At 48.0% G+C, this 27,042-nt stretch overlaps 1 protein-coding gene across 7 annotated transcripts in view; it reads left to right on the top strand.

The window, feature by feature from the left end:
• The window catches only part of CHD3 (chromodomain helicase DNA binding protein 3), a 1,560,957-nt gene that overhangs the window by 653,327 nt on the left and 880,588 nt on the right, over positions 1-27,042 (top strand). For all 7 annotated transcript variants that reach the window (XM_085639027.1, XM_085639025.1, XM_085639026.1 and 4 more), the window contains exons 14-15: positions 20,549-20,740; positions 21,327-21,527. In XM_085639027.1, the coding sequence (XP_085495153.1) occupies positions 20,549-20,740; positions 21,327-21,527 (393 nt within the window). The remainder of the gene's footprint in view (positions 1-20,548; positions 20,741-21,326; positions 21,528-27,042) is intronic.

Raw genomic sequence — 27,042 nt, 5'->3', positions numbered from 1 at the left:
CACCAAGAACCCCGACCACAAGAAATTGGCAGCCCGTTGTGAGTCTGACCTCCCCCCTTCCACAGTGCACATCGGTCACAAACCTGGCGGACCACTACTCCTCCACTATATCCGACATCCTTGATGACCTGGCACCGCTAAAACTAAAAAGAACACAGATCAAAGACAGAAACCCCTGGTTCAGTGGATCCCTCAACAAGGAGAGGAGATCCCAGCGACAGTCTGAACGAATCTGGAAAAAACACCCATCTGCAGCACATCTAAATCTCCTTCGCCAGGCCAGAAATTTCTGCAACAAGAAAATACTTAACACAAAAAAAGAATTCTTCAGAACTGAACTGGAAGATGCGAGAAATCGGCCTCGCAAGCTGTTCGATTTGGTCAAACACCAATCCAACAAACTATTGAAAACTGCCAAAGAAACACCGAAACCCTTAATATCAAGTGACAAATTCTCTTCCTTCTTCTGTGACAAAATCTCGGCCCTAAGAAATGAGCTTAAATCTGCAACCCACCACCAAAATCAAAATCAGCCAGCTCCACCTCTTCTCTCCGTGTTGTCCACCCAATCCTCACCCAAAAACCTAGCACACTGGTCCAACTTTAATCTATATGACGATCAATCTATCTCGAAAACTCTTGCCTCCCTAAAACCGAACAATCACTTAAACGATCCTCTCCCCTCTAACTGCCTAGCTGCCGCTTCCAAGGCTATCATCCCTTCCTGGACCTCAATAATCAACGCCTCCATCCTACAGGGCTCAATTCCTGACTCGCTCAAGGTGGGTCAAGTTGTCCCCATCCTAAAGAAACCTACGCTGGACCCTGCCTCCGCCGAGAACTATAGACCCATCTCCAACATCCCACTCCTGGCCAAAGTTCTGGAAAAATGTGTGCAACAGCAGCTAAGTCTTCACATCAACAACTTTCACCTACTAGATGACTTTCAATCTGGCTTCAGACCGGGACACAGCACAGAAACCACCCTCCTCCACATTGTTGATGACGCTCTCCAAGCCCTTGATCCAGGCAAAACCTGTCTTCTAATCCTTCTAGACCTTTCTTCCGCCTTTGATACGGTGAACCACGAAATTCTCCTTGAACGCCTCAAATTCAGGATGGTATTGGAGGGCACCGTCCTTGAATGGTTTAGATCCTTCCTCCAAAACCGCTCACAAAGAGTCCTCATCAATGGCGATCTTTCCGCCCCCTCTCCAGTCTCCGTGGGAGTCCCCCAAGGATCAACCCTCTCCCCTACCCTTTTCAACCTCTATCTTGAACCTCTCACCGAGGTGCTTCGTGCCGCCAACATCTCCTACCTTATGTACACCGACAACACACAGGTCTACATTAAAATCTGTTTCCCTCAGGACATTCTCTCCCTAAACAAGGCACTCAAGCTAACAGTCCACTGGCTCACTGCCAACCAGCTTAAACTCAACGCAAACAAAACCGAATTCCTTCTGATCTCCCCACCCAAACCAAATCCAAACATCCAGGAATGGATCAAGACAATCACGGCACTAAACTGCCCTCCTACCATTGTTGACTCGGCAAAATCCCTGGGAATAACCCTGGACGGCAGCTTGAATATGCACAACCATATAAACGCGATGGCCAAAACGGCTAGATTCCACCTGAGCTACCTAAGAAACCTAAAACCCTTCCTCGATAGGTCCGACCTTAAAATGGCTACCCAGGCCCTTGTTATCTCCAGACTTGAATATGGATGCTCTACTCTCGCAGGGCTACCCAAGAACTCTCTGGCCCCACTGAAAGCCTGCCTCAACACCACTGCCAGACTCATAACGTGCTCAAAAAAATTTGACCTCATCTCTCCCCACCTCAAAGCTCTGAACTGGCTTCCCCTGGAGGCCAGAATACAATTTAAACTGGCTTGCATAACTCACAAAGCTCTGTACACGAACTCACCGTCATTTCTTGCACAAAAACTCGTGATATCCGGACAGGCCAGAAATTCCCGATCTGCCAAAAACCTGCTGTTGCAGCCAGCACACTTCCGGAAGAAAAAAACCTACAATCGAGCCTTCTCTGGAGCCGCTCCAAGAATCTGGAACTCCCTTCCACCCTCCATTAGAAGACTCCCGTCCTTGGCACACTTTAAGAAGGAGACCAAAACTTTCTTAATGGGAAAATACCTCATCTAGCGAACTCTTTACAATCACCTCATAGACTTGCCTCTTGTACCTTATAACTACCTGTTCAGACTATTATATTTTTATGGATTGGAAACCTTTTTATTGTTACTCTGCTTGCTTCAATTTTTCTCCCTCATGTAGCTTGACTTTAACTGCGTGCTCCTCCTGTATCCCTCCTGTAACTTTCTCTCCCAGTGTGATCCCTCCCACCCTTATGTTTTATTCCCCCCCCTTCAATCCTGTAAAGCGCTCTGATACCCTCACGGGTCTGGTACGCGCTCTATAAAACGGTAAAATAAATAAATAAGGATATGGGCCCTGGAAGGAATGAACTCAAGCTGGACAGCCTAAAACACATAAAACCAGCAAAAAGAATGCATGCAAATGTTAGTTACAAACTACAAGGTCAATGGTAAGCAGTGGACGGAATGCATTAGGAGGGAAGCTTTCCGAAGTCACCAAGATGTTGTTAGCAACTTCGACCTAAAAACAGACATCAACTTACCATCTCAACCTCAACCATGCTAAAACTGAATTCCATTTAGTCTCTCCAAGGAAATGCAATCTTTCTGACCATGAATGGATGGAATCCTTCTCTTCACTGGATTGCAAACTGGCCTTCATAGAGAATGCTAAGTTTCTAGGCTTCATCCTGGATAGTGGACTTACGCTTCAGAGGCAGATCGCTGCTACAGCACAGAATGCCTGGATCCAACTAAGTCTCATTTGCGGCATCAGACATTTCACACCAGAACTGAGTTAAAAGCTGTAGTCCAGGTGTTGGTGCTCTCCAGATAGGACTATGGGGAGTCTCTTCTCTTTGAACTATCAAAAGCCCGCCTGGCTCACCCGCACAGCAGTTCTACACACAGTGGCTCGCTTTATCTCAGACGACAGGAAATTTGACCACATCCCTCCCTTCGTGCTGATCCTTCATTGGCTTCCCATTGAAGCCAGAGCGCAATTCAAAACTGCTTGCGCCTCACACAAAGCGCTACATGATTCTTCTCAATTCTACTGGACTGGAAAACTGAAAATCTCTGGTGTGCGTGGTTTGCGAAACACAGAAGCCCTTCTCCTCCCATATTCAAGCAAGAACTCTATATGAGCCAGTCCTTCTGTGGAAGCACAAGGGTTTGGAACCCCCACCCTCCTGCTCCTCCCAGGACCCCATGTCATGCCACCGTTAAAAAGGAACTAAACATCCTTCTTCTGGAAGGATATTTTGGCTAAAACTGTGCTTGCCCAAACTCTTACCTCCTTTGTGTAGACCCCCCCTCATTATTATAGTTTTGCATTGTTTCAATTATATATTTGCTCTTGGCGATTGTTTGAACGTGTCCTATTGTGAAGCACTTTAATCCCCATGGGCCATGTTCATCATATATAAAAATGCAAAAATCAGTTTAGCAATAACGGCAGAACACACCAAACATTGGGTGTAAGGTAGTCAACCGTAAGTAAAAAAAAACACATTTTTGTGGTACAGATTAATTACAACGTGTACAGATATACTGGAAAAGAATGGAATAGTTGGGAAATATATATATATATATATATATATATATATATATATATATATATATATGTGTGTGTGTGTGTGTGTGTATATATATATTTTTTTTTATATTAGGTAGTTATAGTTAGGACCTTCTTTCTATTAGAAAAGCGTTTTGTTTTCCCGCCAATATCTTTGGCGCCGTTTGACGAATCCTCACAAAATTTTCAAAACTAATGGCCCACTCCGGTCAGCTCCTGTCTTCAAAGTTTCGGGGTGATTCTTCGAGCGGGGGTTGAAAAAAAAGGGGGGTCCCAAAACGCGTTTTCCTCATGTTAATTTCCATAGGAAACTTTAGACATGGCTACTGCCCGAACTGCTGAACGGAATTACACCAAATTTGGCAAAACGGTAGGTCTTGGTTCAGAAAGCGCTCTTTTTTTAAATGGTGTAAATCCGTTAAGGAGTTGCTGAGAAATTCAAAAAATTAAAATATCGATATCTGAGCACCGAGGAGGAGTCGCGAACCCGCCCGGGCACGAGCTTCACTCTGATTGGCTGTCAACACTCCAAACCAGGTGTTGGCAGCCATCTTGTGACTCGGTAAAACCAAGCCACTAGGAAAAGAGGGAAAAAAAGGATAACAAACAAGAAAAGGGGGCAGGGTAGAATCACCCTGACCCACTAGGCCTGCTCAGGGGGTCCCGCAAGGACCCCCAAGCCCAAAAAAATCATTTTTTCTTTTAATTGGCAGAATTCGCGCTGAGTGCACGAATCCTGCTGAGAAAATAAAACAAAAATGAAAAGCGGTCTCCCGCGCTTCGTTATCTGTAAGCCCCCAGGTGGGCCAGGTCCCGGGGGCAATGTCCAGTTAATTAGTGGGGGCCCGCAGGGGCCCCGCAACCCCAGGGACCGCCACCTCACCGCGGCTATGCTAAATATATGCCGGGGCATGCGGCCCCCCCGCTGCCCCGGGGACCGCCACCTCCCCGGGGCTTTAATTATGCACGGGAGCATGCGACCCCTGCTGTCCAGGGGATTGCCACCTCTCTTGGGCTTGAAATAAATTAATGTTTGGAGGGGGCTTCTGGCCCTCCCCACACTACCCCGGGGACCACCACCTCCCCGGGGCACCCATTTTATTTAAGGGTGGCGGGTCCTCGTGGGCCCCACCAAGCCCCGGGGACTGCCACCTTCCCGGGGCTTCAATAATTACAATTTGTGTGGGGGGGGGCTCCTGCCCCTCCCCACACTGTCCCGGGGACCCCCACCTCCCTGGGACACAAATTATGTTCATGTGGGGGTCGGTTACGGACCCCTGGCCCTGGGGACCACCACCTCCCCGGGGCTATGCAAATGAAGAGAGGGGGGCAGCATTTGAGATGTCATCAGTGATGTCACTGAACATGTCATGAATGATGTAATATGTGACATCATCAGCAGTGCATTGTGGGGGCGCAAGTTATAGTTAGCTCAGCTAACTATAACAGCCGAATTCCTCTGGTTTTGTAAGAATGAAATGTCCAACTAACTATAACGTCCCTGAAACCTGTGGTTTTCTTCAGTGAATTTCTAAGGTTTTTTAAATGCTAATTTCGAACTATAAAGTCCCTGAAACCTATGTTTTTTTCAGTGAATATATATATATATATATATATATATTCACTGAAAAAACCATAGGTTTCACACATGTTATAGTTAGCGGAAATTTTACTGATAAAAAACCAATGAAATTCCCCCGTTATAGTTAGTGCAGGCAACTATAACTCACGCGACCGCAATCCTCTGCTGATGCTAATACTGTATTTAGACACTTATTTGCCCATGTCTTCTTCCATACATTTTTAGCTATACATATATTACAAATATTTTTTTTTCATAAAGACACATATGTCATCAGCAGAAGATTGCGGTCGCGTGAGTTATAGTTGCCTGCACTAACTATAACGGGGGAATTTCATTGGTTTTTTATCAGTAAAATTTCCGCTAACTATAACATGTGTGAAACCTATGGTTTTTTCAGTGAATTTGCAAGGTTTTTTAAATGCTAATTCCTAACTATAACGTGTGTGAAACCTATGGTTTTTTCAGTGAATTTGTACGGTTTTTTAAATGCTAAGTTACTTTACGCCATTCGTGCACCGCGCGCCCACTTTACGCAGTTAGTGCCGTACATGCAAGGTGGGCACGTTACGCACCGTGCGCACATGGAGGACATATTATGCTCTTCCTTGTGATAGGTAATCTGTTAAATTTAATTTGTAAGTGATGACAATAATATGCCATGCACAGAGAGTGTTTTTTTTTATTAAAATTTTTAGCGTAAGCGCACCGTACGCGTACGGTAAGCGTAATCGGCGAAATTTTCAAAAAATAAAAATTTACCGTTTTTGGCCTTGGGGGATCTTTGAGGACTCAACTAACATGGCTATGTGCATGGGCGCTGTCTAAACAGCCCCTTTATATGTTTTTTGTCTTTGTTTACAGCCCCCCCCTCAGAGTGCGAGAGAGAAAATGGCGGCCGCCGCTTCCTGGTTTCGACCGATTCGAATGTTTACTTAGATGTAACAGCCAATCAGAATCGCGCTCGCGCACGCCACCGTACGCGTACGGTAAGCTTACGGTAAGCGTACCGTAAGCTGGCTCAGATATATATATTGATTTAAAGGCTATTTTCTCAGAATCTACTGAACAGATTTACACCAAACCTACAAAAGGCACTTCCTTGACCTGAGGACTACCTCTCTGCCAAATTTCTAGTAATTCTGTTCAGCCGTTCGGGCTGTAGCCCTGTCTAAAGGTCCTATGGAAAAATGCATGGGAAAAACGCGTTTTGGGACCCCCCTTTTATCTCAGCCCCCGCTTGACGAATCCCCCCGAGACTTTCAGGGTATGAGCGGAGCGTAGCGCCCCACCTATTTTGAGAAATTCGCGAGGATTCGTCGACCGGCGCCAAAGTTATTCAAAATAGAATGTTGTGGATTTCCTATGGAAACAGGGTCCTAACTATAACTACCTACTGGCGACCGCCAGTAGGTAATATATATATATATATATATATATATATATATTCTGGACACTCAGGAGGGTCAGAGGTTAGCACAACACATCACTCTTTCTTCCAAGCCTACGTAACAGCCTGGTACCAGCCCCACACTTCACCCAACAACTACTTATTAGAAGTGGAACTCACCAACAACTCTTAACTACACTACAATACCACTGACAGAGGGTGCCAAAATATCAATTATCCTATCTGCGAATGCGAGAGTCGTAGAGCCCTGCAGCCAGACTGGCATTGGCCTAGAAGCTCTGAGGCCCCACCTTCCCACAAAGTGAAACAACAAGACCAGTTTCTGGCCCAATCCTGTACCAGTTTTAAAACTCTGAGCCTCACAAGGGAACATATCCTTAAAAAATGCTTCAAAATATAACTCCAGCTGCGCGCTGAAATCATACTTCAAATACCCGCCCCACAGCCCTCGACTCACTGCCGCCCATTCACGCACAAGGCAGTAGCACTGCCTTTGGGGGAACACTCAAACTCCCCTCCTCTGAATCCCACCTGCGCACACTCACCTCAACCAGAAAGCGCCTTGAGTCAATTTGTTGAGTACAGGTAGGCAACCTAGGTCCATACATCTATTAACTAGAAGCTCACCTTCTCTTTGTTGAACAACATTAGAATTCGAAGGCGTTGCTCCCGAAGGAGAGTAGTGTTGGGGGGAGACCCTCACAGGCCGTTAAGGCTAGAGCAGTCAGGCCAGCACGTAGGAACCATCTTCCCGCCTGTCAGAAATCCCGGTGTCCCTATGTCAGCCAGTCCGCCTCTACAGAGAGAGACGCTGCAGGCAGCGCTACACACCTGACCATTGATTCATTTGTAGAAAATAGTGCAGGTCCGGAGGGGCTAATAAAAATCGGCACGCCGAATTCCAAGTGTAGAATTTAATTTGCGCCTCTTTAACCCAATACCTTTTTATCCGGTCCCTGCTTCCCCCTTAGTGCCCGTTTTCTGTCTATACTTTATCCCTTATTTCTCGTATGTGTGTGTGTCTCTCCTTCTTGCGGTGAATAGCTGATGGAAAAATAAGTGTTGGTGACTCCCACTAGCAACCACTGACTCAAATTAAGCACCTCTAACCCACCAACTGCCCTCGAGAGCCCCACCCTCTCCAGCAATTCCACATCTGTAGGACTCGCTCCATAGTCACAGGCCCTTGATCGCACTGACCTCAATCCTGTCAGTTCAGTTCATATTAAAAACAGGAAAAACATAAACCTTAAAACACTGAAGGGGAGGAGGGAGGTCACAGCATCATACCAGGCAACTATTAAAACTTATTACGGATGATCCAAACCCAGCCAAGGAATTTAGCCACAGCGATTACAACACACTCACTAGTGTCGAATCGCAGAATGTTGAGGGCTACAAAACCCTGCCGGGTACCCATATTCTGGCAGAGGGGTTTAAGCCATTTAGCCCGAGGTGCAACGTAAGCCGGGCAGGCAAAGAATATGTGACCCACAGAATCAACACAATCCGAGCACCACCTACAGGTATCACGAAAGCCACCCTTCCATTTTTTAGTGAATGAGTTGGTGGGTAAGGAACCTACCCTGAATTGGTGGTATAGTTTCCTGTCACTAGGCCTGGTGATGATATCCCAATACTCTTCAAGAACAGGGGTTTGTTTAAATCCAAAGAACTTGCCAGTCAGGGACTCAGGGGAAGCAGATAAAATGTGTTTTTGGGAAATCATAGACCAGTAGAGGGTCTTAAAACTTTGTTTCGGGGGAAAAGAGCTGTTAGCTGGGTCAGACCAGAGGGTACCTAGGCCCATAGAGTCCAATAAGAGACTAACATGTTTACACCAGGGAAGGTCGCCCGCCCCCAAAATACAGCGAACATCCATAAAGGCTTTGGCAAAGGGGGCCAAGTCAGGGACTGTCCATAGCCTCCTCCAATAAGCCAGAGGTTTAAACCTGGCAATATCATCAAACGACCTACAGCCAAGGTCCAAAAATAGTGGTTTCACTGGCGTTGAGCTGGGGAGTCCCGTTAACTTTCTGAAAAATTTGTTTTGGGCTTTGACCAGGGAGGAAAGATCTGTGTAACCCCATAATTCAGCACCATATAAAATTGCTGAGTTGATTCTGGCTTCGAATATTTTGATTGGAGGGCCTATCATTTTTGCCTGGGATTGTTTTTGTTCCTTGATCAGACAGCCAGATAGTTGGGCAAATTTAAGAGAAAGAGCGTCGATTTGGGGTCCCCAGTTCAACTTATTTTCAAACAAAACGCCCAGGTAGGTCATAACATTTGTGCGTTCCAGAACACCACTATCCATGGTCACCTGACCCCTCACAGGTTTCCCTTTGTTAAAAACCATATATTTGGTTTTTGAAATGTTAACTGACAGGTCGCAGTCGGAGCAAAAAGAAGAAAATAAATTCAGAGCCGACTGCAGCCCGGACAAAGTTTGTGAGAGGAGTAAGGTGTCGTCCGCGAACATAAGCAGCGGGACCTTGGACCCTCCTAGCATGGGGGCATCCGTAGATTTGTTGGAGAAATATTGGACAACTCTGTTAATGAATAATAAGAATAATGTGGGTGCGAGAACGCACCCTTGTCGAACGCCTCTGTTGACATTAAACTTGTCAGTGACCTGCCCTTGGTTACCCCAGTGGACTTGGGCAAAGTTGTTATCGTGTAACCTAATTATAATGTTTAAAAGGTCCGAAGATAGCCCAAGCTCCGCTAATTCACCCCAGAGTTTAGTCCTATTGACCAAATCAAAAGCAGACCGAAGGTCTACAAAAGCTGCATAAATGGTACCACTGCAAAGATAAACCGTTTTCCAGACAATTAGTTGGAATTTAAGAGCCTGGTCAATGGTACTAATGCAAGATCTGAATCCTGCCTGTAGGGGCGAGATGATGTCAAACTGCTCAGCCCAGAGCTGGATCCTTACCAAAATCATTCTGGCTACAATTTTTTGGACAGAGTCAATAAGACTAATGGGGCGATAATTGCCCGGGCACGAACGATCACCTTTTTTAAAGATGGGCAAGATCTCTGCGCCCTTCCATGAGTCGGGGATAGGGGCCCCTTTCACTAGTGCGTTAGCCAGAAGGGCGATGTATGGGGCCCAATTACCAGGGTCGGATTTAAAGAGGTCCGCAGGGACACAATCAATACCTGGAGCCTTGCCATTAGGAACCCTCGATATTGCCATCTTGACCTCTTCAACATCAAACTCGAGGTTAGAAGATGTAAACGGGTCCCGGCTTTGTGGTTCAAAGGATGTAACAGCCATTTCAACATCGGAAAACTGGGATTCGTAATGGGATACCCAATTGTCCGGAGAAACATTGTTGGAGGGGACCTGTGAGTTTGATGTATTACCCCACTTCAAGGTATGCCAGAACAGGGTTGGGTTCCTTAATTTGCTGGCAGCCAGTAAGGCACTCCAGTGATCGTTATCCCAGTCACGCTTCGCCTGGACTTTGGCCCTGGTGTAGAGTTTTCGTGCGGATCTAATAGTAACCTGGTCCTTAGTGGCAATGGCTGCTTTCAAAGCATTATATGAATCTCGGCAGTTCTTATTATACCAAGAGCTTTGCTTGGGAATCTTGGAAGGCATAGCCTTGCAGGGTTTTGAGAAGATGGATTTTAAGTCCAAAAACAGATTGGTGTGTTTGTTTCTAGCATCGACAATGTCGCTGTTGTCGAGCCCAAGGGACTGTAAGGCTGCAGTTGCTGAGGAGACTTTATCACCAATCTCAGAGAGTATAGCACTATCAAGAGCAACCTTTTCCCATCGCACTCTGCGATGATTGTTGGTTAAAAGGGCATTAGCAGTCGATATCTCAGATTGGGTGTTTCTAAACTGGGGGCTGAGCAGGAGTGTCAGAACCAAGGGGTTATGATCACTCTCAATTCGCTCACAGATCATCATATCACCCAGAGTATGCCAGTACTCCACTTTTATTAGAGCATAGTCAATACGACTACTACGTCCTCGACCATCGGAGTAGGTCACTTTGCCCGACGGATCCGAGGGGGTTCGTCCATTGGCTGCCCTGAAACCACGTTCTAGGCATAAACTCGTCCACTGAACAGCAGATTCACTCCATCGTTTAATAGGAGTGAGGGCGAGAAGAGGTATATTCCAGATGATATCAATTTCCGTGGTCAAAGAATCGCATTCTGGGTACAGTGGCTCGAAGCAACAGTTGAAATCACCTATGATAATTACGTTGGTACTAGGGTAAACTGTCTCCAGGAACTCATCCAATTGTAGGAAAGTGTTGGTTCCACGACCTCCTGGGAGACCCCGGTTGTAAACATTAATTAACATTATTAAGGGTTCATCGTTGCTCTGCAGAGAGATGATCAGAAGGTCGGGATTATCAATAGACAGTTCGGTTAGGCTATACTTCAGGGTTTGCCTGACCCAGAAACAGAGACCACCAGAGGAACGGCCCCTAGGGTTCCTAATTGCCCCCTTAAAAAAGTTTACGTACCCAGAATAACAAACAGGGTCCACAGCCCACGTTTCCTGGAAAGCCAGGATATCATGGGTAGAGACCCAGGCGGACCAATCCTCGTTAGTTAATTTGCTACGAAGACCCGCAATGTTCCAGGAAGCCAGGGTGAGAACAGGGGAACTAAGGGAAACCAGGGGAATTTGAGTGCATGGTAGAGTTGGAGAACTGGGGGAGCCCAGGGGAATTGGGGTGCATGATGGAGTTGGGGATACTGAAGGGAATTCAACACCATCAAAACCCGTAGTCTTGGTTACAGGGTTACAAGAAGCGATTTGTACGGGGGGAGGAGAAACTAGGAACAACCCACCAATATCAAATACCGCATCAGAGCATATATGGCTGGTGGTATTGGGAGCACATGACTGGGGTAAATGTGAACTCTCCAAATCTGCAGATGGAACGTGGGGCTTATAGGGGTGTGTATGTAGGCGGTCACAGGAAAAACCAGGGGGTGAGAACCTCTTGTCCGTACAAAATCGTCCAGGCATGCCCCGGCCGCTGGACCTGGAAGGCACGGGGCTATGGTTACAAAGAGGTCAATCGACCCCATCCAAATCACTCAGCGGGGCGTATGGGTTAAATAGTGGGAGATGGAAATCCAAGCCCTGTACTCTACGAGGACCCCTAGTGACCCTCTCCCACCCGAGTGACCCGGTGTTGGACTGTTGAAGAAGTGCGGGGGGATAAAAATATGACAAATCTGTAACAAAAATTCCTGAGGCACCCGAGATGTTAGGGTGGGAACATAGATAACTCACCACCCTGGGATCACGGAAATTTACAAGCACACAGTCCCCCTCTACTTTCTTAACCCCACTGCCTAGCCAACACACCCTGCGAACAATCAATATTTCTGCGCAAGAAGAAACGGGCAGTGGCCTGTTACGAATTAACCAGTGGGTAACCTTGTTTTTTAACTCACTGTGAGACTCAGCCTTATCCTGCGAAAGACTGGGAACACCCACCAGAATGGCAGTATAAGGATGAGACTCAGGCGGGAGGTTAATACGAGGAAGTTCGGGAAATAGAGAAGCACCCTGGACGAGGGAGTGCTTAATGGTAGATTGGTTTCTATTGTTGTTTGCGTTGCTGTCTGAAGCGTGGCGGGAAGTGGTACAAGATGACTGGTGGGGAATGTTTGTGGGAGGGACAGTGGGAGCAGGGGGATCTGAGGGAGCTCCAAACATAGGGGTAGTGTCATTGGGGGCAACCTCGACCACAGCGGTTAAATCAGGAGATATTGCGGGCCCAGAAGACGATGGAGAAGCTGAAAGCTTCTCAGTTATTACCAGGTTGGCATGCATCATAACCTCTAGTTTTTCGACCAGGTGAGAGAGACGGTTAACTTTCTCATATAGTGGAGTAAAGAAGGACTTGAACAACTGCTCCAAAACCACAACATGGTCAGCTGACAAAGGGGATGTAGTGGGCGAGGACACAGGGCGAAAAATAGGCACAGAACTCACGTCAGCGGCAAAAGTAACCTGTGGCGCTGGGGGATTGGGGTCGGGACAGGGAACAGAAATTGTGGGCACTTTAATATTACTAACGGGGTTGCCCTTAAGATGCACTTCCCTGCATGTGTCCGTCCCCTGGGTTAACTGTGGCAGGACACCCAACAACGAGATCGTGGGACCAGGCAAGTCAGAGGGAGGCTGTAAATGATTATCAGAAGCAGTAGGGGGCAGACCGAGGGGGGAAGAGCCAGAAGTTGTGGTTAGAGTATTGACCAGTGGGCCTATTACTGGGCAAGTATCCAATCCAAGCTCGGTAAGTTCAGTAAGATCAGAAATGGGTTGTGGGGGCCGGGGGACAGGAGAGGAAACTGTCATAAGGCTGCCCAAAGATGATCTTTTTGAAGACAGATCAAGAGACAGTCTTTTTTCTGTTAGATCTATTTCGCGTTCAAGAATCCGGGCTGCTCTGGTGATAAAATTATCTAACGTCCCCGAAACACAGCCCCCAGTACTACTCTGTGCTAACTTCCTACCTGACCTCAGAGACGACATCACTGTATACAACAGTAGAAAGTGGGAGTTGGTTCTGAAACAGGTAGGCTAGAATTGAGCTCAGCTGGAATGAAGAATACGGGCCCGTCCCGTCTACTTCCGTCCACGAACGGCCACAAACGGCCCGCTCTTTGCCCGGTCTTCGCCCCGGGCCTCGTACCGCGCGCGTTCCGCTAGCGCGCTAGGACGTAGGCAGAGATAAGCCCGGGGGAGGAGTAGGGGGCGTGAACGGGAAGAGGAACCAGGTGAGCACAGTTAGTGGAGCGCAATGCTCCGTGGTCCTCGCAGTCCCGTGGGTTAGTCGATCAGCATCCAGCCCCCAACAAACAGCATAGCATCCAATACGTTGAAGATCAGCAGAGAGTCCCACAGTTGAAAAGCCCCAGCCAAGGTTTTATACGCTTGAGGCCAACGAGCGGCTCCCGCGCAGCGGGGGCCGCGAGGCGTGGCGGTGGAGGGAGGAACCAGACGGGAAGAGGAACCAGGTGAGCACAGTTAGTGGAGCGCAATGCTCCGTGGTCCTCGCAGTCCCGTGGGTTAGTCGATCAGCATCCAGCCCCCAACAAACAGCATAGCGTCCAATACGTTGAAGATCAGCAGAGAGTCCCACAGTTGAAAAGCCCCAGCCAAGGTTTTATACGCTTGAGGCCAACGAGCGGCTCCCGCGCAGCGGGGGCCGCGAGGCATGGCGGTGGAGGGAGGAACCAGACGGGAAGAGGAACCAGGTGAGCATAGTTAGTGGAGCGCAATGCTCCGTGGTCCTCGCAGTCCCGTGGGTTAGTCGATCAGCATCCAGCCCCCAACAAACAGCATAGCGTCCAATACGTTGAAGATCAGCAGAGAGTCCCACAGTTGAAAAGCCCCAGCCAAGGTTTTATACGCTTGAGGCCAACGAGCGGCTCCCGCGCAGCGGGGGCCGCGAGGCGTGGCGGTGGAGGGAGGAACCAGACGGGAAGAGGAACCAGGTGAGCACAGTTAGTGGAGCGCAATGCTCCGTGGTCCTCGCAGTCCCGTGGGTTAGTCGATCAGCATCCAGCCCCCAACAAACAGCATAGCGTCCAATACGTTGAAGATCAGCAGAGAGTCCCACAGTTGAAAAGCCCCAGCCAAGGTTTTATACGCTTGAGGCCAACGAGCGGCTCCCGCGCAGCGGGGGCCGCGAGGCGTGGCGGTGGAGGGAGGAACCAGACGGGAAGAGGAACCAGGTGAGCACAGTTAGTGGAGCGCAATGCTCCGTGGTCCTCGCAGTCCCGTGGGTTAGTCGATCAGCATCCAGCCCCCAACAAACAGCATAGCGTCCAATACGTTGAAGATCAGCAGAGAGTCCCACAGTTGAAAAGCCCCAGCCAAGGTTTTATACGCTTGAGGCCAACGAGCGGCTCCCGCGCAGCGGGGGCCGCGAGGCGTGGCGGTGGAGGGAGGAACCAGACGGGAAGAGGAACCAGGTGAGCACAGTTAGTGGAGCGCAATGCTCCGTGGTCCTCGCAGTCCCGTGGGTTAGTCGATCAGCATCCAGCCCCCAACAAACAGCATAGCGTCCAATACGTTGAAGATCAGTAGAGAGTCCCACAGTTGAAAAGCCCCAGCCAAGGTTTTATACGCTTGAGGCCAACGAGCGGCTCCCGCGCAGCGGGGGCCGCGAGGCGTGGCGGTGGAGGGAGGAACCAGACGGGAAGAGGAACCAGGTGAGCACAGTTAGTGGAGCGCAATGCTCCGTGGTCCTCGCAGTCCCGTGGGTTAGTCGATCAGCATCCAGCCCCCAACAAACAGCATAGCGTCCAATACGTTGAAGATCAGCAGAGAGTCCCACAGTTGAAAAGCCCCAGCCAAGGTTTTATACGCTTGAGGCCAACGAGCGGCTCCCGCGCAGCGGGGGCCGCGAGGCGTGGCGGTGGAGGGAGGAACCAGACGGGAAGAGGAACCAGGTGAGCACAGTTAGTGGAGCACAATGCTCCGTGGTCCTCGCAGTCCCGTGGGTTAGTCGATCAGCATCCAGCCCCCAACAAACAGCATAGCGTCCAATACGTTGAAGATCAGCAGAGAGTCCCACAGTTGAAAAGCCCCAGCCAAGGTTTTATACGCTTGAGGCCAACGAGCGGCTCCCGCGCAGCGGGGGCCGCGAGGCGTGGCGGTGGAGGGAGGAACCAGACGGGAAGAGGAACCAGGTGAGCACAGTTAGTGGAGCGCAATGCTCCGTGGTCCTCGCAGTCCCATGGGTTAGTCGATCAGCATCCAGCCCCCAACAAACAGCATAGCGTCCAATACGTTGAAGATCAGCAGAGAGTCCCACAGTTGAAAAGCCCCAGCCAAGGTTTTATACGCTTGAGGCCAACGAGCGGCTCCCGCGCAGCGGGGGCCGCGAGGCGTGGCGGTGGAGGGAGGAACCAGACGGGAAGAGGAACCAGGTGAGCACAGTTAGTGGAGCGCAATGCTCCGTGGTCCTCGCAGTCCCGTGGGTTAGTCGATCAGCATCCAGCCCCCAACAAACAGCATAGCGTCCAATACGTTGAAGATCAGCAGAGAGTCCCACAGTTGAAAAGCCCCAGCCAAGGTTTTATACGCTTGAGGCCAACGAGCGGCTCCCGCGCAGCGGGGGCCGCGAGGCGTGGCGGTGGAGGGAGGAACCAGACGGGAAGAGGAACCAGGTGAGCACAGTTAGTGGAGCGCAATGCTCCGTGGTCCTCGCAGTCCCGTGGGTTAGTCGATCAGCATCCAGCCCCCAACAAACAGCATAGCGTCCAATACGTTGAAGATCAGCAGAGAGTCCCACAGTTGAAAAGCCCCAGCCAAGGTTTTATACGCTTGAGGCCAACGAGCGGCTCCCGCGCAGCGGGGGCCGCGAGGCGTGGCGGTGGAGGGAGGAACCAGACGGGAAGAGGAACCAGGTGAGCACAGTTAGTGGAGCGCAATGCTCCGTGGTCCTCGCAGTCCCGTGGGTTAGTCGATCAGCATCCAGCCCCCAACAAACAGCATAGCGTCCAATACGTTGAAGATCAGCAGAGAGTCCCACAGTTGAAAAGCCCCAGCCAAGGTTTTATACGCTTGAGGCCAACGAGCGGCTCCCGCGCAGCGGGGGCCGCGAGGCGTGGCGGTGGAGGGAGGAAGCAGACGGGAAGAGGAACCAGGTGAGCACAGTTAGTGGAGCGCAATGCTCCGTGGTCCTCGCAGTCCCGTGGGTTAGTCGATCAGCATCCAGCCCCCAACAAACAGCATAGCGTCCAATACGTTGAAGATCAGCAGAGAGTCCCACAGTTGAAAAGCCCCAGCCAAGGTTTTATACGCTTGAGGCCAACGAGCGGCCCCCGCGCAGCGGGGGCCGCGAGGCGTGGCGGCGGAGGGAGGAACCAGACGGGAAGAGGAACCAGGTGAGCACAGTTAGTGGAGCGCAATGCTCCGTGGTCCTCGCAGTCCCGTGGGTTAGTCGATCAGCATCCAGCCCCCAACAAACAGCATAGCGTCCAATACGTTGAAGATCAGCAGAGAGTCCCACAGTTGAAAAGCCCCAGCCAAGGTTTTATACACTTGAGGCCAACGAGCGGCTCCCGCGCAGCGGGGGCCGCGAGGCGTGGCGGTGGAGGGAGGAACCAGACGGGAAGAGGAACCAGGTGAGCACAGTTAGTGGAGCGCAATGCTCCGTGGTCCTCGCAGTCCCGTGGGTTAGTCGATCAGCATCCAGCCCCCAACAAACAGCATAGCGTCCAATACGTTGAAGATCAGCAGAGAGTCCCAATCCTGTCTTCGGTTCCTGCCCGGTCCAGTCTCCGCAGCTCACTTCTGCTTTGATGATTTTTTTCATTTGCTGAGATGCAGCTGATTGCCTCCACCTGGGGTTGCCCGGTTACCACAGGTAACCCTGGTTTCACCGTCCTCGTGCTCCAAAATGCCCACCTGGCAGTGCAAGCGCAGCCAGTTGTAAACAACGCAAACACTTTGCCAATCACTTCCAGGGACACGCTGGTGGGCAACGTCCAGCCGAAATGTACTAATCTGACTGACTCTTACCCAGCTGTGCCAACTTTTCAGTGGCCAGACAAATCCATAAGCACCCGAGAGCAGCAAAACTCCCATTCCACGTCAGAGCAGCAGAGGGATAAAAAGAACAACCCCCTCCAGCAAACACGCAGTTACTTCAGCGATACTGCAAACTTGCTACAAAGTGTTTCGTACCAAACAATATCGGCATACAGATCAAATAAAAACAAGCATTTGTAATGCAATAGGACTCGCATTTACACGAGACCTATTACATTGCAAACGGGAGTGCGGGTGGGCGCGCGAGGGGAGCACGGACATCGGGAGGGCGGGCAGGGGGCAGGGGTGTGAGAAGGCATGGACAACGGGAGTGCGGAGGAGAGGGAAAAATAGTGCTCCTCCAAATAACACGTATGGTACAGTGTAACACTCGTAGTAAAGGGGCCAGTAGCCATCGAAAGGTACAAATGACGACATGGCCTTCATAAGGCGGGTCTAACTAGCCTCATAATCAATCAGAAGACAGAATTTACGAAGGACAAACACAGAAGCTAATGAAAAATATGGGTGGAGAGTGAGGGCAGCTTGTCTCCCCATTCTCTACTACTGCATACCTTGCAGAGCGAGCAGCACATGCTCGCTGCCGCTAAAGCTCGACCTAAAAAGAACTGGCTCTGGAAGGCAAACTGCCAGTAGAAGATATGGTGGAAAGAAGTGCCTCCCAGGTTTTAAAGATACAGTCTCCTTTTTACCCTTTACCTGTAATGTAGGCCTATCTGACTATGATTTACCTTCATGAACACTTTGCAATCAGATAGCCTTCCATTATCGATGCTGCAATGCAATCTTTCCTAATATTCTAAAGCCTAATATGCCCATTCAGGAAAGAGTAAGCCTTTGATAGGCTTCCATTGCATGTTCCTATTAATACACCTTAGACAGAGACTCTGCTGCTTTCCATGGAAGAAAATATGTGAAAAGATGTTCTGGGGTCCACGATATGCGGCGGCAAATATTCCAGCGTTTATGACTTCAATGAAGATACCTGTGATTCAGACACAGGACTAGGGGTGTGTAACCTTTTCTTTTCCTTCAAAAGGGTGGCCGTGGAGGGGAGATCTACATACTTACAGGTAAGTAACCTTTGCATCTTGGCAATTAGTAATGCCGCAGTGTTGCGAATTGTGTGAAGAAGTTTTAAAAAGTGTGAACATTAGTAGGGCGGATCATAAAAATTACCATTTTACTTAAAGTGCTTTACCTGTTTAGGATTCTCCCCGTCCTATTTTTTCTTGTCTAAAATTTTCCTTATTTACTTTTATTTGGTGTTGTTAAGGAACAAGATGTGCCTCAAATTTCGCAGCTTTTACATGTACAAAGATGCTGGGCCATTCCAGGTTTATTTCTGGGTGGGCTTGAACCGCATGATGAATTATCTTATAGTGTCCATAACTTCTATTGCCTGGTATATAGATACATGAATATATTTGCCGAAAATCACAATTTCACCCAAAGCATGTTAAACAAAAATATCTGCTATACCTTCTTTCGATATTGAACGAAATATTAGCAAAATATGACTGTTTTCGACGATCTGAATCCAATATGAGGTGGACTGATCTGAAACAATCAGTCTCCATCAGTTTTTTGTTACTTCAGTGTATATAAAATATGTGGCATTTCAAAGCTCCACTTGCTGCTAAAAGTTTCAAGAGTTCAGGGGATTTCTAGGTGTAAATCGTATCACTTTACAAAAACATTGCAGGCTCATGGGCAAAAGATGTTTTGTATGACCTGCACATTAATCAACAATAGGTCAAAATGAAAGCGTCTTATAGCTTATTGGTTGAGAGGTGCTTGGGTGATTTAGTGGTCAGACAAGTGGTCTGGCTGGCTGGGAGCTAGGCGCTGTCTTTGACAGAGACACCAGGTTTCAGCTATTCTCAGATATAAACTTTGACACTGTTTTTATTCCGGGAGAAATTCTTTATTATTTTTTGGGCATATGTGTTTTCTTCTTTTTAATCTGCCTTATTTTATATGATATGATTTTACAAGTACAGTTGACAATTACAGCTTTTCAAGCAATTGTTTACAACCAAGTTCCTTCTGTAGATGCATGGAGGAGAGTTTGTCTCTAAAAATAAGAGAAATGTATGTTAACACAGACAAGAAGGACCTCTTATCTGAAATGAATCTCGGTTCACGGCTGCTTGCTGCTGTTTTCGCTTGTTTGTTACATGTTCATGTAGTCTCGGACCAACCATTGTTGATAGCTTGCCTGAGTGAGGAAAGCCAGTTACTAGTAACTGGAACATATCGAGAGAGATGATTACGAAGGAATCCGCATAGTATGCTTATACGAAAGATAAGATAATCAAAGTTCTTTAGGTGTTGCACATAAAGATCCTTTTTTAAAAACCTGAGCTGATGAATGTGGTCTGTAGTGCTAAGTGGCAAGGAGGAGCTTCAGAGTGTTTAGATTAGGGAGAATAGCTTTTGTCGATAATTCATTGGCAAAAGGGCGAGGCAGGTGTGGGAGAAAAGGTACTGGATATTTAGCAGAAACCAAGTCATCTTCTGTTATAGCAGACATCATCTTGCCTTGAGTAATATCCCTTGTAGGGTAGCAGCAATCTCTTATGTGAACTGTTAGTTGCTGTGTGACACAGAAAGTGATCAGACTGGAATGACGTGCTACTCTGTTGTAGCGCTGTAGGCTAACATGCAGAAGGCTTTGGATGGAGTGTGTTAGTCCCTTAGTGAAGCAGTGCTTAATGGCAGACTCACTCCTCAGTGGAGCTGCTGTGCTGTAACCCTGGGGTATAGCCTGTTCTGTGCTCACAATTGCTTATTTTTTAGTTTAAGTTTATTGGATATAAACAGGGAAATGTGACAATTTGAAATACATCATATAATATGATAAAAAATCTAAAATTAAATATAAAACAAAAAGGCAAAAGAAAGGAAGGGAAAGAAAGAAAGAAGGGAAGGGAGAGGCAAGAAAGAAGGGGAGATCATATGATAAACACTGGTAACATTAACTAAATTACAGCATGTAAACATTTCGGACTCACAATTGCTTATACAAACATGTTGACATGATTTGCCTCTGATCATTTGAAAAGCCTTTTTAGTGTTCTGCTCACTGCTAAACCTATGAGACAGGTACTGAAATAACGATAGAAATAACCTGTTAAACTCAGACTTTTGGTCTCACACTTTCTCAAGCCTTCACCCATATCTGTGATGTGGTAGTCCAGAGAACTGAGTGCAGCAGCATGTCTAGGATAGTGTAATAGCAAATGCCTGAATGCTGACATAGAGATCAACTTCTTCACATGTCTCACTTTCAGCCAACAATCAAATATGACAGCCAACCCGACTTTGTCACTGCCACGGGCGGGACCTTACATATGTATCAGCTGGAGGGACTGAACTGGTTGCGCTTTTCCTGGGCGCAGGGCACTGATACAATCCTGGCTGATGAAATGGGGCTCGGCAAGACTATACAGACGATCGTCTTTCTGTATTCCCTTTACAAAGAGGTAAGGAAGAGATGCTTCCAGCTGTCTATATATTTCCCAATGATTCACAAATGACAAAGATATGCCCCCTTTATGCTCAAGGTGTGTATTTAATAGTCGAATGTGATATCTTATACTCTTTTAAGTAGTGAAGAAGCACTTCTTAATCAAGATATGGCTGGCTTAGTAGTGTTTTTTTATATCCCTCTGGTTTTTGTTTAATTCTCTGCTTTTTAAAGGAACAACCCTTTTCAAAGTTACCGCTCAATTTAAAGAATCACTCTTTAGCTGTATCATTTTCATTTTTAATTTCCATTTTGCAATCTCTCATTTTTTAATGTGCGAATGTCCTTGTTTTTTTCTATCTCTCACATAATTCCCCTTGACTTCCTCCATCCATTTTACTCTTTTGTTCCAAATTACTTTTCTTCCATCACACCCTTTTAATGTTTCTTTTTGCTATGTTTTCCTTCATATTCCTTTCATTCCCTTGCATGTCTATTCTTCCTTTTGTCTGCTTTCCTCTCTGATGCTTGTTTATGCCCATCTTGGTACCTCCCTTTCTTTCTTTCCTCTGTTTTTCTGCTGCATTTCCTCTTTCTTACAGGGACATACCAAAGGACCATTTCTGGTCAGTGCTCCCCTCTCTACCATCATCAACTGGGAGCGTGAATTCCAGATGTGGGCTCCATATTTTTATGTGGTGACCTACACAGGTGACAAAGACAGCCGTGCCATCATTCGGGAGAACGAGTTTTCCTTCGAGGACAATGCTATGAAGGGTGGGAAGAAAGCCTTCAAGATGAAGGTAATTTTATAGTTCTAAGTTGTGAAAAAACATGCTCATCCATTCGAGAAGCTACAGTATGTTATGCTTTTAAAATCCATGTACATTTTGTGAATCTACCTATGTGGACTTTTCGGTGCTTCAAATCAAATTGCATGATTGCCAAGGGGCCGTTTTCAATGTTTATTGAACCAACATGATTCTTGTATAGTGTACATGTGCTGCAATGATCAATAGACAGAAGCAGATGGAAGTTACTAGAAGGAGCAAGACAGTGAACTATGCAAAAAGTTCCACTATCGTGCTGAAACAATGTATTTATGCAAGCAAAAAGATAATATAACAATCTGGTGTACTCCTACTATGCAGGCCCTAACCTGCGTGTCTAGGGTGTATGCGTATGTTCTGCCAAAAATCCCCTTACTGGAAGATCCAACCCCATTACCTGGTGGATAAGAATGTAGGACCCCCTACTATGGATGTCATTGCCATCCAGGGTTCAGGGGTGGTCCTTGTTTTACTAGTTTGATGGGGAGTAGTTCTTTGGGTCCATTGAGGCCTTCTGTGTCGTAAACGATATCTCAGTGTGTATGCCTTTCAGGTCTGGATGTACTAAAACATTTTCAATAAAAATTGTGTATAAAAAAAAGAATGTAGGACCTGTCTTGGTCACGAGCTGGACACCCCTCATGGAGATGTTAATCAGCTGCTGGGCAAAGGTGTCACCCTGTAGAGACCTCTCGATGTCAGCAGAAGTGCCTTCCCTACCAACACCCGGAAACAGATGTTTCTTTATGACCAAAGGTATCCTTGCCCCGGGCCGAGGTTGTGATCAGGCTGCCATTTTTTGTGTATTACTGACAGCTGTGTCGCCATATGAATGAAAATAACAAGCACATTTGCGCAACGTACTTGTAGGCCTTGTACATATTGTCAAGGCTATACAATAGTATTCCAGCAAAGTTGAATCGTGTAAGCAAGCTTAGCATTTCTAGGAAACTAACCCAAAGTGTCACAGATGCAAATGTGTGTCATAAGTCGATGTGAGAAAGTGAAGGCAACTTTAGGAAAGATCCGTGTTCATGTAAAATGGCAATGTTTTCTTCTAGGCCTAACTGGAACACATGACAGAACCTTCTGTGACTTGTGATTTCAGTGGAGGACTTATTACATATACCATAGGAACCTTCTATGCTTCCTACTCAAACGGCACAAAAGCCTGTGTTAATGCCTAGACAGACATCAATCTCACAATACAAAAGAGGCCTCCAAGACAGTTTGTGGCTCAAATTATTCCAATAGTGATTTTGCTGACATGCACTTTTCCACTTCCAGCATGGTACATTGATACAGATTAGCCTCCGTGAAAAGTTAGCAGCAAAAGGTCTCAATCTGCAATTGTACACCACTAGGAGGATCTTCTTCCTGTATTTTGACATCCTTACCAAGCTCTGCTTCAAGAGTCCTTAAGGTTGAGGATGTCACATCGTTCCATGATTTCTTGTTCTAGGTAGTCGATAAATTCAATACACTGCTAGAAGTTCTGAAGTCATCCGCCTCATATTATGGAAAGCCTCCAACCTTGAGTTTACTTATACCCTCACTGACTCTGGTCCCAGTTTTGCTGGCTGAAACTACTTCTGATTCCAGCAGCTCTAGCCCACTCCTTAGTTGCTGGAAAAATACAAACCTCCCCAGTCTGAGTTATACTCTTACCAGCCAGTAGAAGATACAGTGGTGTAGCAAAAGCCCCCACAGCCCCTGTGGTGCAGGGGCCCACAAGCTCCGGGGGACCCCTCAGGCACTTGCAGGCTAATGGCCTGAGAGCTTCGGATTAGGTCCGGGGTGTAGGGGCACCCCTGCATGTGCTTTGCAGGGAGGGCCCCCTCAAGTTTTGTTATGCTACTGAGAGATAAACCACCAGCCCAGAGACGTCTGCAGTACTGATGGGTTAAGAGGAAGTGGAAAATGCATTAGGGTAGAAAATATGTGGCGTGACAGCTCCAAGTTTCTGAACAACCAGCATGAGTGCCCTTTTAAGCAGAAATTACTGGGTGTTATGGGATTGTCTCCAGAGGTTTGCAAATGACCTTCCTGATCTGATGGTTCAAGAAGGCTTTCTCCTTTCAATTCTGATGACCGTCATCTTACTCCACAGAATGTGGCTCCATTCATACCAAGGAAGACATACCAGACGAAACCAAACACCAGAGGGAAAAGGCAATAGGACAAAGAGAGAGAGGTACACACAGAGCACACCCAGATCTTCTTTAGCTTTGCTTTCTCAGGTGTTACTACTCTGTTTACAGCAAGAGTATACTCAGAAACTGTCCACTAATGGAATGCTTCACTGCTTCCTGTCTCACAGTTTTTTTCCAGTGCTAGTACACCACGCATGGTGTAGCTGTGGTACCTTAGAAATACTATTTTATGCAAAGGCAGGCTAAAGTCAAGCAACAGTGGAAGCGGCGGAGACCTGGCACGAGGAGCGCTTGCCCTCGGTTCAGACGTTGGCTACCGTTTAGTATATTGGGCTGACTCCCCTTCCTCCATGTTGTTTACCCCGCTGCCTTAATCAAGGTGGAAAGGAAGGGTGATGTCCCTATCCGGGATTCCCCTTTGATCCTATTACCTCTACCTCTTCCGATTCTGGAGGCTCATTTTGTTTGACGTATCACACGGGGATGCGTCACTACACACCAAAGGTCCTGAAGAAGTGTCGCTCGTACCTGGAGTCTCTATGACACGAACATGTCGACCTGATACACTCCACTTGCCACCTCGGTACCTTAAGCCCTGTAGGTGGCATCACTGTTTTTACTGAGACCCAGCTCTAATACTGAATAAAGTTTTTCTATAGACCTGGAGCCTTTCTTAAATCACGCATTCACGTTACACTACACATTACACTGACTGCCCATATACACCCTTCTCATACGGCGTTTTACAGATCAAAAGAACTCTGCCAAAGTAGCCATCAGGCCCGTTGGACATTGCCGGTCCGACGAGGAGCGCCCTATGATGAAGCATGACACCCCTAAAAAGGTGTGTGAGGGCAACATGATCTGAAATTCAGATCTCCCAGCGACAGAGATTTCCAGACATGCAGTGATATCTTTCACGTATATGCCATATATGCTATAAGAGAGGAACTGATTACCCTTTAAACAGATCAAGGCTTTTCCGAGCAGGAAAGGAAAATGGGAAGAAACACAGCAATACGACAAAGCCAAAAGGGAAATTTAAATAGCAAGGTCAACAGTCAACGAGGTCAGTGAACTGAGTAACTACAGAAGGGAAAAATAGCAAAGGTGTGGGAACTAACTGCACGTAGAAAGTCAATACAACACAGAGAGTTGCCAGCTCCTTCCTTAAGCCTTCATGTTGTTTATATCGTGATGCTGCCTTTCATGACCTGGATGTCCGACCCATGATCCAGCCTGACTTGCTACTGACGGTGCCCCAGGCGCCAAAGGCAGGTCCACCACATTCTTAAAGGTCCTCATAGATCTCTCGTTGCCATCCTCAAAGCCTGGAGACCTTGTTCTTTCCTGACATTCTGATATATTCTTCTTAGTTGTGTCTCATCATGCTAAAGCTAAACGCTGTACTGAATATTCTTAGCTGCTTCTTTTCATGCTCTGCATTTTTTGGCCAGCATGAAGTTATGCAGAGGATGAAAAGGGAAGCAGAGGCATTAAAAGGAGTTTGTTTAGAGAAAAAGAAAAATCTTTCAGACCACCATTATTGTTTGGGTCAGTCCCCTCCTTCGTCCTCTTAGCCACAGCAATATCAACAGTGCCAGGGGCACTACCAACATAAGCGAGGATCTAGAAACAAGTATATGTGGCCACCCTCCTCTAATTCATTGGATCGGCTTCTATCTAGGAGCAGACAATGGCTTTTTCCTCCCCTTCTCTGTTATTCTCATCAGTTGGGAGGGTGGTATATAATATTTAAAAGCGGGCCATGACATTCGAAGCGACCCTTAACCCTGCTCTCAGGCAGGTCACTCCCCACGCCGCCGCAACAGCACCACCTGTTGTGACCGCCCCCCCTCAGCTCGCTGCTGCTGCCTGACGCAAGTTTGAGGCCCTCCTCCACCCGCAGGCTACCACCTGCGCCTTATCCCTGGTGGCCAGTGGTAGGCCTTAGGTTTGCTCTGCATCTGTATTTGTATTGTATTTGGCTGTTTTTGTCATTTTTTATTGCTTTAATTTCCTTTTCTCCCTCCTGTTATTTTCTGTGCCCTGTTTTGCCTTCTGTTCCCTCTGCAGTTCCTCACCCGTTTTTTCCCGCCACTACGTCCCCGCACCCCTGCTCGCCCATTCGCCGCCCTGCTCCCGCCTCCCAGCTGCCCCTCCCTCCCACCTCCCCTTATATGGCGCCCGCTGCGCGGTAAAAGGAGCGACCCTTGACCCTGCTCTCAGGCAGGTAGCTCCCCACGCCGCCGCAACAGCAACACCTGTTGTGACCGCCCCCCCGAGCTCGCTGCTGCTGCCTGACGCGAGTTCGAGGCCCTCCTCCACCCGCAGGCTACCACCTGCGCCTCATCCTTGGTGGCCAGTGGTAGGCCTTAGGTTTGCTCTGCATCTGTATTTGTATTGTTTTTGGCTGTTTTTGTCATTTGTTATTGCTTTAATTTCCTTTTCTCCCTCCTGTTATTTTCTGTGCCCTGTTTTGCCTTGTGTTCCCTCCGCCGTTCCTCACCCGTTTTTTCCCGTCCCTGCGGCCCCACCCCCCTTCTTGTCCATTCGCCGCCCCGCTCCCGCCTCCCAGCTGCCCCTCCCTCCCACCTCCCCTTATATGGCGGCCGCTGCGCGGTGAAAGGAGCGACCCTTGACCCTGCTCTCAGGCAGGTCGCTCCCCACGCTGCCACAACAGCATCACCTGTTGTGACCGCCCCCCAAGCTCGCTGCTGCTACCTGACGCGGGTTCGAGGCCCTCCTCCACCCGCAGGCTACCACCTGCGCCTCATCCCTGGTGGCCAGTGGTAGGCCTTAGGTTTGCTCTGCATCTGTATTTGTATTGTTTTTGGCTGTTTTTAGGTCTCGCGACCTGCGTAGCACTGCGCAGCAGTGCTCGCGCAGGCGAGAGTCCTTTTGTCCGGGGTTCAAAAATGGACCCTGGAATCGCACACGCTTGTGCGTGTGCGATTCCTTTTGTGCTATGCTATTGGCCTTTGCGTGCGTCTTTATATAAAAGACTGCACGCAATTGGCCAAAGGCGGGCGCATTGCTCCGCCCATGGCCTATTGGTGTCTATTACGCGCTTGGTGCGCGTAATAGACACCAATAGGCCATGGCTCGCAGTGGCACGCACGCGCACACACCAGCCGCTGGCTTCTTTTTTTTTTTTGCTTTTGTTTCCAGTTTACCTTTGCATGCATTACATGGAAGGCGCTTACTCAGACTAGCGAGAGCATTTATGGACATTGTCACGTACATTAATGATTCCCTTTAGTCTGCAACTGTCTGCCGTATACAACTTACAAGATAAACAAGCACAACTGGCAGCACGCTCTCCGCCCGAGGAT

The sequence above is a fragment of the Triturus cristatus genome, chromosome 12, assembly GCF_964204655.1.
Source record: "Triturus cristatus chromosome 12, aTriCri1.1, whole genome shotgun sequence".
Taxonomy (NCBI): domain Eukaryota; kingdom Metazoa; phylum Chordata; class Amphibia; order Caudata; family Salamandridae; genus Triturus; species Triturus cristatus.
This window is presented reverse-complemented; position numbering and strand designations above follow the sequence as displayed.